At 43.5% G+C, this 12,435-nt stretch overlaps 1 protein-coding gene across 3 annotated transcripts in view; it reads left to right on the top strand.

Annotated features, from left to right (window-relative positions):
- Positions 1-12,435, top strand: part of FAT3 (FAT atypical cadherin 3) — a 600,781-nt gene that overhangs the window by 551,703 nt on the left and 36,643 nt on the right. For all 3 annotated transcript variants that reach the window (XM_039847662.1, XM_039847663.1, XM_039847664.1), the window contains 2 exons: positions 2,178-2,375; positions 5,258-6,056. In XM_039847662.1, coding sequence (XP_039703596.1) covers positions 2,178-2,375; positions 5,258-6,056 — 997 coding nt within the window. The remainder of the gene's footprint in view (positions 1-2,177; positions 2,376-5,257; positions 6,057-12,435) is intronic.

The following is a 12,435-nucleotide window of genomic DNA, read 5'->3' on the forward strand; positions in this document are numbered from 1 at the left end:
CTCCACTTTCAGTGTCTCTGGAAGCTCAAAGCCCAACTTCGTGAGGCCAGGGAAATCCAGTCCAGGAATACTGTCAGTGTGGATGACTTGGAGGGGACAGGGATTGATATAGTGGCCAGGAGGGGGCAGGGCATGCACAGATATTCTAGAGAATCAGCTTTCGCCTGATCCAATTTGGCCTTGGAAACCCCCAAGGGTTCCCAGGGCTTCGTGGGTGGAAGGTAAGATGAGAGTAAGCCGGGTCTCGAGGAGGGGCCCCTATGGAATAGCATTCAAGACTTTGAGTCTGGCTGTGCATAGCTGGCTCCCCGCTGCACCACTGAGTTGTCTGGGGATTAGACTGAGAGGTGTTCACAAAGCTAGCATCTCTCTGCTTCATTCCTACCCCTTTGTCAGCGAAACCTGATTCCTTTACCAGTGGTATTTTGGTTTCCTCTTCCTTCTGATGCTTTTTCCAGCAGCTGTGCATTCTTATCCCTCTCCTGCTTCTACATAGCTTCACACAGGGTCTGCACCTCCCTCCATTCCTTTTCTCGAAGACTGTTTTTCTCCATGGCTGCCGCCCACAGTGGCACTCTCTGCCTCTCAACGCCTCTGTGTGCTCACCCCTAAACAGAATGGGCTTTGCCTACTCAACATTCAGTTTTATGACACGCATCCATCAGCTTGACAGACTGTTTTCACATGCACAACAGGAAGTCAGCAGTGAAAGAATTGAGAACCTCAGCCCGTGAGCAGTGACCGTGGCTCATATCTGCAGTGCCAGGGCCTGTCTGTGTTATATTTCACCCTTTGTTCTCAGATGGTGACCCCAGGGCACACATTCTCTCTCTCTCTCCTCTCCCTCGCCCTCTCTCTTTCTCCCCTATGGAAGAAATAGCCTTTATAGACTGAGCAGACAAATCAATAAATCTTCTATGTTGTGTGGTGCTGAAATAGTAAATCTCTGCTGGGCAGAGGCGGTTCTATGACCGATTTTAGAGGGAGAACATGTCTAGTTCTTGATGACCAAAAGGCCACTTAAGGAGCAAAATAGGAGGTCTTTGAAGCCCTTTTCTCTTTTTCCTTCAAAAAGTGTTTCTCCCTTTTTCCAATCCAGAATAATTTTCTTATTCCAACACATGGTTTTCATAAAGCTAATGCAGCACATAAAACCTGAGTGTATCTGCCCCATGCATGACTCCCCTCCAAAATGCAGTGTATCATTGTCTTCATCTCTGTGACCCAAACTCATTTAATCCTAAATCAATGTCATCAGAGGGCCTGAACTAATGAAACTGACTTCATGCTCAAGCCATGGTAATGCTAAAGTCTAAACAGAGTGGGCCAGGGAACCGATGCCTGAGCCACAGAAGAATTTAATTTGGCATTTTCAAAGTGAAGATATAACCTTTTACCCAAGAAAGAGAGATAAAGAGCCTTTGTGTTTCCATTTTAGGGGAAAAGACAGAGAGGTTTTGCAAAATAATGCTTGCATAATAACATCAGAGCTTCCAAAAATTCTGATGAAGTTAGAGATTTCTTTTCTCTTCATTTTCAAGTTGAGAAATAGTCTATCTTTTTCTCTTTCCTTGAGAAACATGGCAAAACTGTGTTCCAAGGGGTAGAGTGTAAAGCCCCATTTTCCACCTGTCATATACTTTTGTGTATTTACTGGGAAGTTGCCAGGACATCCCCCCAAAAAGTCCAATGTCATGACATTGTGTCACAATGTTGGACCTCAGCATAATCGTGTTGTGACAAGTGTAAGGAAGTGCCTTCCCATCCCGAAAGGTTCATGTTTTCTTGGCCTGAGGATTTGTAACATATTCGTGAAGCCTGGCGAGCACCACGTATTCCCAGAGCTGTGCAGGAACTCCGGGCATTTCCAGCCTATCTGAGGACAAGGCGTAGCAGTGCCATTCGTAGAACCTATAAATCTATTCAAGGCAGAGTCCTGTGTTCTTACCCACAGCTCATTGTCTCATGGGGCAGTTGCAGGGAGGCAGCCAAGGATGGGAAGCATGATGCTTACAGATGCCAGCGTATTTTCAGAAGACAAGATAATATCACAGGGAATCCCTCTCTCTAAAGCCCTGTTTTCTAGCACAGCACTCTCAGCCGGTAATGAGGGGGTTTCTTAAAATGTGAAGAGAGGTATAATTTTATCTTCCTTTTTAATATACTCTTTTATGCAGGAAAATAAGCCAGTAGGCACCAGCATTTTGCAGCTGGTGGTGACAGACAGAGACTCCTTTCACAATGGGCCTCCCTTCTCATTCTCTATTTTGTCGGGAAATGAGGAAAAGGAGTTCGTGTTGGACCCACATGGGATCCTGCGGTCAGCTGTGGTCTTCCAACACACCGAGTCTCCAGAATTTGTGCTGTGTGTCCAGGTATGGCCTTGTTCTCTGTCCACGTCAGGCTGGCTTCCTCTCGTGCTTGTGTCTGTGCCCGCTAGTTGGTTTTCCTTTGTCGAGCGAGTCAACATAATTCATTACCATGCAGGAACGTTCCCCTTTTAATCTCAAATTCAATTTCACACCAATAAAAGCGGCCTCTGTGTGTGAAATTGAACAGGAAGGAAGAGAAATATCATTGTTCAGGAAGAACTTTCCTGTCGGGTGTGCCAGGAAGACAATCAACAGGTTTAAAACTGCATTCTGAAAATTCCTGGGGTTCTAATTGACCCCAAAGACAACTAACTAGTCAAGGCTTTCTGCTTTGTACTAAGTAGTATTTATCACATCGCCCCACTTGGGGAAGCTACCAATCTTAGTCCAAATGTGATTGAACCATGTCACGGCCTCTGCTTCTGAAGAGACCTCTGCTTGGTAAGTTTTCCCAGTGAGGCAGGAGGTGGGTCAGGCTCTCAGAAGGCAATGATCTCCCAACATTTCTACTCCCTCAAGGTCACTGGCCTGTTTAAAATGAAATGGGATGGAGACAAAAGTAACATATATGGAAAGGGTATAGATAGGAACAGGAATCAAGAGAGCACCAAAAATTCTTGTGTATGGATTTCACCAGTACCAAGATTTGTGTCCCATCAGTGAAACCAAGTAACTTTTTTTTTACTCACAATTGCCATAAAAGGCAAACTAAAGTCATTATTAATGGTGGAAATAATAACAATAGTAATTCTTCATTTGCATAGCATTTGATTAGATACATTTTTTTGATAAGTTAAGGCTTACTCTATTCCATGAAACCTTCCAAATTAACGACTTCTGGCCCTGAGATGTCAATGAACACTTCAGTTGCTACCTACTCTCCAACAATATTATGTAAATAATTTTGTATCACAGTAAAGGTACTGAAGTGCAAGGAGAAAATTTTAGTGCCTTCTCACTGAAGCTAGTACAGTTCTTTGCATACCCTCTCTGGTTGTTAGAAAGTAGATTTCACATCTCAGACTTTAGAAAAAGTGTAGAGAGCTTTATCCTCCTAGACCCTTATATTAAACTACTACCAAGTCCCATGTTTCTGCCTTCATAAGGCCCCTGAGTATGTCAGTTATATCATCTTTGTCATGCCTCACCTTATTCTATATGGTCCCCTCCTTATAATACTGAAGAAGCCTCCCAAGTGATTACTCTGCCTTCAGCCTCATTCTTTTCTGATCCATCCCTATACCCTTCCCAGATTAATCATTTCACTTTGATTATATCATTCCCCTAAACCAAGGGTCAGCAAACTACAGCTACTAGACTATATCATATCCTCAGCCAGTTTTTATAAGTAAAGTTTTATTGGAACAGAACCTCACCCATTCACTTACATGTGCTCTGTTGCTGGCTCCAAGCTAGAATTATAATTGAATAGTCGATAAAAATCATATAACCACCAAAGTCTAAACTGTTTCTTATCTTGGCCTTTACAGAAAAGGTGTGTCAACCCCTGTCCTAAATTAAAACATTCTGTGACTGCTCTGTGCCTAAAAATGTGTGGCCTACAGGCTAAATTCTGGCCCAGACTCTTTCAGATTTTGAATTTCAGGGTCTTTAAGTAGACATGACTCTCCAGTCCCTCTCAGGCCAGAGGTACACTAGTCTGTCACCTTACACCAATAAGCTTCATGCCTTCTGTCATTTTTCTGGCCTCTGACATTTGAGCGAACAACCTCTGGCCTATAAAGTCCAAACTCATCACTATCCTTTGATACCCTCTACTATTTGACTTCAAGTTCAACTGAATTTGCTAAATGTATCTTTTCTTACATGAATTTTCCACATCAGCATCTCTGGCTCACATAGTCCATCAAATAAAGCATGTGACAATGGTAATAATAACAACAAAAATCAAATTAACTCTCATATACTAAGTACTTCTATAGGTCAGGCCTATGCTAAGTACTTTGCAATCACTGTGTCTTCTAATTCATAAAAGCATCCTGTGAGGTAGACACTATTCTTTGACTCATATTAAAGATACAAAAACTGAAGCTCAGAGAAATTAAGTAACTTACTCAAAGCCAGACATGAAGTGAGCATCAGAGCTAAGATTCGAACTCAGGTTTATGGAATGCCAAAGCCCCTGCTTTTACAGTGCCTTTCACGTACAAGGACATACCTCCTCAGAACCCATCCAGCCTACAAGGTCCACTGCAGGCCCACATCCTCAGATACCTACCCAGGGGACCCAGCCTATGGGAACCTGCCTTTCACTAAAACCCTACAGCACTGACAGGTGTTCAGTAAAGATCTATTGTCAGTTTGGTTGTTCCACTATTCGGATATAAAGAAGGAAGACAAAAAGGTTTTATTTGGCTACCTATTTTTCCCTTCAGTGTACCTTTATTTATCCTAAACCTTAATATTGTGTAATTCCCACTTAAATAATGTGTCTTAAGTATGCAGAAAGGTGCCATCTGGTCCAATCAAAAGGAAAGAATCTAAAGAGAATCAAATTTTTTTCTGGAAGTGGCAGTGAGGTTCTTTATGAGGTTCCCTTGTGGCTTCTGTCCAAAATTAAAAGAAGGCCAGCCTGTTTGGGGCATGTAGCACCTTCTAGCCTCTTTCTCTATTCCCCACCACCGGCTTTATTGTGTTTACACATTTTATTGTCCATAACAGAGTGTACATATAGGTACTAAAGATGATAAATCACTCCTCTTACTTAAATGCACATCTTCAGCATTTTGCAGACTAGTGGCAGGGGATAGAGGAAGAAGCGAATGTGGTTAAAGGAGCAAACGTCTTTCAAGTTTTGTTGTTTTTTTAAAAATGATTATTATTTTTTCTTAGTTCCTTGCCTTTCCCCTTCTTGGTTGTTTTAGGCAAAAGACTCTGGCAAACCCCAGCAAGTTTCTCACTCCTACATCCGCGTGAGGGTCATTGAGGAAAGTATCCACAAGCCCACAGCCATCCCTCTGGAAATTTTCATTGTCACCATGGAGGACGACTTTCCCGGTGGGGTCATTGGGAAGATCCATGCCACAGATCAAGACATGTATGACGTGCTCACATTTGCCCTGAAATCACAGCAGAAAAGCTTGTTCAAAGTGAACAGTCACGATGGGAAGATCATTGCCCTGGGAGGCCTGGACAGCGGCAAATACGTCCTGAATGTGTCGGTGAGTGACGGCCGCTTCCAGGTGCCCATCGATGTGGTCGTGCATGTGGAGCAGCTGGTGCATGAGATGCTGCAGAACACCGTCACCATCCGCTTTGAGAACGTGTCCCCCGAGGACTTTGTGGGGCTGCACATGCACGGGTTCAGGCGCACCCTGCGGAACGCAGTCCTTACCCAGAAGCAGGACAGCCTGCGCATCATCAGCATCCAGCCTGTGGCGGGCACCAGCCAGTTGGACATGCTCTTTGCAGTGGAGATGCACAGCAGTGAGTTCTACAAGCCAGCCTACCTGATCCAGAAGCTGTCCAACGCCAGGAGACACCTGGAGAACGTCATGCGTATCTCGGCCATCCTGGAGAAGAACTGCTCAGGGCTGGACTGTCAGGAGCAGCACTGCGAGCAGGGCCTGTCACTGGATTCCCACGCACTCATGACCTATAGCACAGCTCGCATCAGCTTTGTGTGTCCGCGTTTCTATAGGAATGTACGCTGCACCTGTAACGGTGAGTGCACTTCAGAGTTCCCTCCCACCCCACCTCCTGAGATTTCAGTAAACCAGGTTACCATTCCCGGTAAATGCATGAACAAAGCATGCATTTGTTCATTCACTCAAGAGACAAAATATTTACTGACCACCTGATATGTGTCTAGTCACTGTGAGAGATGCTGGGGTCGGGGCAGATACAGGGGTAAGCATGACAAGCTCAACCCTTGCTCCCGCGGCTTATGAGTAACACAGACCAAAAAAAAAAAAAAAAAAAAAAAAAAAAAAAACAGGCTTGCTTGAGCCCATGCAATTGGTAAGTGTTGTTAGGGAAAGTACAAAGTCCTGTGGGAGGACCCAGTCCAGAGGGAAGATTTCCTAAAAGGAGTATCTCTAGGCTGAGATAAAGGTTAAATAGGAATTAGATGTGTGAAAACAGGTAGTAGAGTGAGAGGGTTCCAAGCAGAGGGGTAGGTTAAGGGCATGAGGAAGGCTTAAGGGCAAGAGAGCAGCCTACACAGAGGGGATTAAAAGAGATTTCCTGTTGCTGGGAGGAGCAGGGAGTAATGACAAATCAGTCTTGTGAGCAAGCCCAGGGACCACACAAGGGTTAGCCTGGATAAAGACTTTAGAAATAATCCCAGGGCAGTGGAAGCTATTGGCTGATTTGAAGTGAAGAAGTGACAGGATCATCTCTGTCTTTCACAAGAAGCATGCTGGCCGCAGAAAGGCTTGGATTCGACTGGGCCAGGCCAGAGGCAGGGAAACGAGTTAGGAAGCTATTGCACAGGCCAAGGGCAGTTAGATTTGCTTCAGTGAAAAACAGGGGCCCAATATCTGGGAGCACGGTCAAGGGATGGATTCAGCCCTCAGAACAGCAGAGATGGAATGCTTCATGTTTGTTGATGTAACTAGAGTTACTGAACCTTAACCTTTTCTGGTCAGAGGCCATAACTGCACAGAGTCACATGCCCACAGCGGTCAGCGAGAAACATTGTTCTCCCCCTCTTTTCCTCTCTCTGACATGTGGAACCATAAATTCACTGCCCTCTTCTAAGACAACTATACCCGGAGTTTTTCTAGCCAATGTGAACTTGGCCCAAAGGGACTGTGGCCAGAAGAGAGGCCATTTGTTAAACATCCCTTTAGGTAATCGAGGACAGGCAGGGCCCTTGGCCTCTTCCCTTGTATAAAGTTCTTGGTTGCAGTTTGGAAAATAAGCTTATCAGAGGAAGACCACAGAGATCACAGCTCTCTTTAAGAGACATTTTGACAGCCTCCAAGCAGCTTAGAAGAGTGCCAGCCACTCACTCTGCAGTACTAATCGAATTCTGTTTGTGTTTTCATCAGGAAGATGCAGTGATGTCTGACCTGTTGAATATGTAAATTAGCTCCAGAGTAACTCAAAGCATGCATGCTAGGTGCAATGCCTTTCTGACAGATGCCACCAACATGCAGGATTTATGAATGCCAGCTCTCCAGGCCTAGATTTCCTCTGTAGACAAACTGATTTATGCACCAAAGCTCTGCTAGGACCTCCTGCAGTGATTCACAGCAGGGTTCAAAAGATGTTCACCACAGGACGGAGCAGATCCTGCAGGAGAAACTAAACCAGCTAATGAATCTTTGCGCTCTGTAAACTTGTTTCATTCAGCAAAAATCTGTGGAGACAGCAACATCCTCTGCGCTGAAGATTCAAAGTAAAAAGACACAGTCCCTACCCTTAGGAGCTGGCTGTCATGAAGTCAGCTTGGAAGTACCTGTTCGCAATAATAGTGTTATTTAATAAATGCTAGGGAGTAGAAAGGACAGACTCCCTACTGTGGCCAGAGGGAAGCTCTCCATTACAGTTGTGTACCAGAGACCACCCAGGTGCTGGGTCTGAGGAATGAGTATGAGTTCATCAAGAAGAGACAGAGGGAGGGCAGACTTGGCAGAATTTTTTTAAAGGAGAGATTTAGAGAGTTGACTTTTGTTGGAGAGAGGGGAGCTTGCTCTGCATTTTGCAAGAGACACTAATATTTTAAATTCAGTAAGTTTCAAGGTGATGTTCTTGCCTAGGACTCCTGTTCTCTAGTCCCCATAAACCTTTCTGCTCCCAGTAAACCCAGAATGCTGGAATTTTTTGTGATTCAGCCCCCATGAAGAGGCTTGGTCTGAAAAGCAAACATTTCCTCAGTGAGAGCTCTGTGCACACAGGTCTGCCTCAGAGCCTCTTCTCACCTTCAAGTCACTCTTATAATTGAGCTATAAAATAAAATCCTGGGTTTTAATGCTAAAAGGACTCCAAAAGGTCATCTGGCCCATCCAGTCCTATCTCAGCAGGTGCTATATAACCTCCTTTTTATAAATATGGTAGCTCCATGCCTTGCCCAGGGCCACACAGCTGGTGAGAGTATCATGCCGATTCAATAAAGGTTCATCTATGGCCCCTATTCTACTATCAGCCTCTTAAGAACAGGACTATTCCATTTTTTATGTGAATCATAACCTCAGTGCTATGTACTCTGTAGGAATACTCAAATAACCTCATTTTCCCCATCAGATGATTTCTAGCCTCACAATACTATTTCAGGATGGCAAAGGGTCTCTCAGTGTGCATGGGGCTTACTAGAAATGCCCACTGTTTATATAACTCAGATATAACAGGAGGTTATGGGTGGAGCCTGGGATCTACATATGTAGCCTGGGTGATTCTAGTGCTAGTTGTCAGTAAATCAAACTTTGAGAAGTCTCACAGCAAGATAAAGTAGAATAAATTTCCCCCAGGTTCAAGGGGGCAAGCTTTTAGTTACAATAGTAACAGCTCTCTCACTTCTTGTAAAGTGTCGTCTTAAATAAAAATACTGGAAAGAACTATTAAAGAAAGCATAAGGCATTTTAGGCATCTTCTCTTTTATTGGAAAAGAGAAATAATTGGATTCAGTAAATGCCCCCCCTCAACACACACACACAACTAATATTGGCCACTCATTGGTTTACCCTGGAAGATCAACAGATTCAATAAATGGACTTTTCCACCATTTGGTAGAATAATTAAGATGATAAATAGATGTAGCTACCCATTCTGAGCTTTATAGTAATATTTATACAGACTTGGCCTCAACGTCTTATCATCCTCCCAACTTTTTCTCATGCATTTTTTTGCGTCCAGTTAACATCATTAGCTTCTTAAACCAAAATGCTGAGCTGCTTTGACGAAATGAGAACAAACTTAAATTTTAGTGCCAAATAGGCTTATTAAATTCCAGCCGCCATCAAGCATTATGTTTGAACAGAAGTGCAAGAGATACAAAGTTCCGATATCATGAGATAGTGCCTGGTAAACTTTAGATGTTCAATGAACATTGGCACTTGGCCGAGAAATCTGACACCAACTTAAATGAATAGGGTATGACTGATGTACTTGAACCCCTACAGAGAAAGCATGCAGACAGAGCATCAGGGGCAGTCCGCAGGGCTGGGCTGATTGTCCATTTTGGAAAGTTTTCACTGATTTTCCAAAAGTCTGATATAGAAATATATCAAAAAGTAGACATGTCCAGGAGAATGGACTCCCCATGAGACCATCAGAGTTTAAGACCAGTGTGTTTATGAGTGATGGTAGGAGTAGATGCCTGATTTGTGAAGTCCTGATTCAGATATGGAACACAGAATGGAACCTAGAACTCCAAATAAAATAAATGGAGAGTTTGCCACGTGATGCACTGATACCAGGCAGAGGTAATACAGCAGCAGTCATGCCTTCAACCATGGGGTTAGAGTCGAAAGGATTTGCTCGGGGAGGTAGCAGGAGCACTGAAGCACATCACTGAGGGTGACGCCGCCTGAGCTAGAATTAGGCAGGTGATGGGGAGAGAGGATTCCAGACCGAAGAGCATTAGAGCAAAGGAATGGAGGTAAGAAATGGTGCGATTCAGTGCATAGATGAAGGCAGGGACAAACGTAGCGACTAACATATATTGAGCCATAGCCAGTTACCATGCTTTTTTTTTAAACATATATAATTGTATTTAACCCTTACAATAACCCCAAAGGTTCGGTATCATTAACTTTCTTCAAAAGTTAAGGAAACTAAGATTTGGAAAGGTCAACTGATTTGCTCAGGTTCACAGAGCTAGTAAATGGCCAAGCCAGGACTCCTAACCATTAAACCTACCACATCTGCACAGATTTAGAAGGAACTTGAAAGTCACCTAATCGAACCCCCTACCTGCTATAGATAGACATCCTGTTTACTGTACTCCTGGCACAGCAATTTAGCCAATGTTTGAACACCAGTGCCAGGTACTCACTACCTCACAAGATGGACCTGGTACAACCTTCTCCCCTACAGTGCACCAAAGTCTGCATCCTTGTAATGTCGTCCAACTCCATCCTGTAGCGCCACACAGAACCAGACCTGGCTAACTCCTCCTCTATAAGATATTTAAGGATAGTTGTTATGACCCCTTGAATCCTCCTTTCCTAAAGAACAGCAGAAGTTCCTTTGCTCCTTGGCTGTAAACAAATAGGAACTAATAAAGAGTTGCAAGTGGGTCAAAGAATAGGCATAAAGGGCATGTCCTCAGTCCTACTTATAGGAGTCCACAGAAGGCATTAGAAGCAATGCAGCTAGGCCTATTGGGTCTTTGCCAAGCAGGGAATGCATTTTAAGCAGAGGGAGCAATGAAGAGAAAGGCTCAGGGATTTGGGCACCCTTTCATTTGTTCATTCACTCAGAAGTGAATTGAATACTATGCCATGCTTTGGCTGGGGTGCTGGAGAGATACGGTGGTAAGTGAGGCTGATGTGGTCTTCATCCTCATGGAACATGAACCAGCAGTGGGCAAATGACAAAAAGCTCAGTTGGACTGGATGGTGGGGAGTCAGAGCACTCCTGGGGAGGAATGCAGTCAGACGGTAAACAGAGCCTGTAATGGCAGCCATGGTAATGTGCTCCTAATAAGCACAATAAAATAAAATGACGTCTTCTCTAAGGCAGTAAGACACTTAAAACTTAGCCTTGATGATTTTTAAAAAGCAGAGAAAAATCTGAGATTGGATTTGCACTCGGGCTGGGGCTTGCTCTTGTCAATGCTAAATCCTAGAGGAGAGTCAACAGTCCCAATCCCGGTGGTTTCGAATAACTGTCAATACTGTCTCTGAATCTTAATCGGGTTCCTTCTGCAAACTAGGTTTCCATTTTTGATTCATAGCAGATATGTCTCTGCAGATCCCTCATCTCCAGCACGCATGAGTCCGAAAGTGCCAGGAGAGGTTTGCGGTGCAGGTGATCACCCTGGTGGTGATACCAGCTTCTCAGTATGTGGATATTCCCTCATATATTTTACCCACACACAACTACCCCAAAGAAGTCATCTTTAATGAAACTGTACTTTAGCAAAATCATTCAGAAAGTATGGCTATGCCAAGCAAACACCATTACAGATGATTCTGTGCTTCCGGGAGAACCACAAGAGACCACTTCAAAGCCAAGAGACCTTGGGAGAATGTGTTTTAAAATTTCATGCAGGCCAGGAATTAAGAGGAAAGTTTCTTATATGGCATTTGCCAAGACATGACATCTTGGCAAAGCGTGTGAATTCAGGACATTTACCATTAGTTATTGGATTCCCAGTATAATGAGGCAGAGACACAAATCAAGAGATTGAATCAGCTAATCAAAACTAGATACTAATGTGTTACCTAAAGGCATAGACTTAATCCAGGGGGCTGTGGGAATTCTGGGGACATGAAGGGAACAAGTCATTAACTGTAGTGGTGAGAAACTTCTAAAACCTCAAGAGGATTAACTCTCCTCCTTGCAGTTTTTAAAGCTCTGAAGCTTCTGCTCAGGTGAATGGTATATTGTTAACTCTGTAGAGAGTGACCTAAATTTCCATTTGAGCAAAACTTCTGAAAGTAGAAAACCTTTTTCAGAGAATGGCCGCATCGTGTGCACATTTCTCTTCATGGAGAGACTAAGAAAAGAACACCTTCGCCCAAGACAGAATGGTAAATAAAGGTGCTCCTACAGCTGCGTGTGGCCTGTGATGCCGATTAGTTAAAAGCTCCAGGTCTTATTTTATGCCTCCCATGCACATAGTATTTCATATTGTCTATCAGTTTACAAATCATGAATTGGATCCATAAAGGACAACCAGGAAAAGATTATACTCGCTTTCAGGTCTCTACCATGCCTCAGAGTCAAGCTAGTGTCTTCAGCTTGGAGACCTTGTAAGTAATTTGTTTTTACTATAAGTTTTATTTCTTTGCAAATTGCTTTGACATACATTAGCCTATTTAATTCTTACAACTCTATGAAAAATCATCCTCATTTTTCAGGAAAAGAAATTGAGACCAAGAGATGTCAAGCAACTTGTTTGGAGCCATACAGTAAATAAACTTAATAACTA

The sequence above is a fragment of the Pteropus medius genome, unplaced genomic scaffold (assembly GCF_902729225.1).
Source record: "Pteropus medius unplaced genomic scaffold, Ma_sr-lr_union100, whole genome shotgun sequence".
Classification (NCBI taxonomy): Eukaryota; Metazoa; Chordata; class Mammalia; order Chiroptera; family Pteropodidae; genus Pteropus; species Pteropus medius.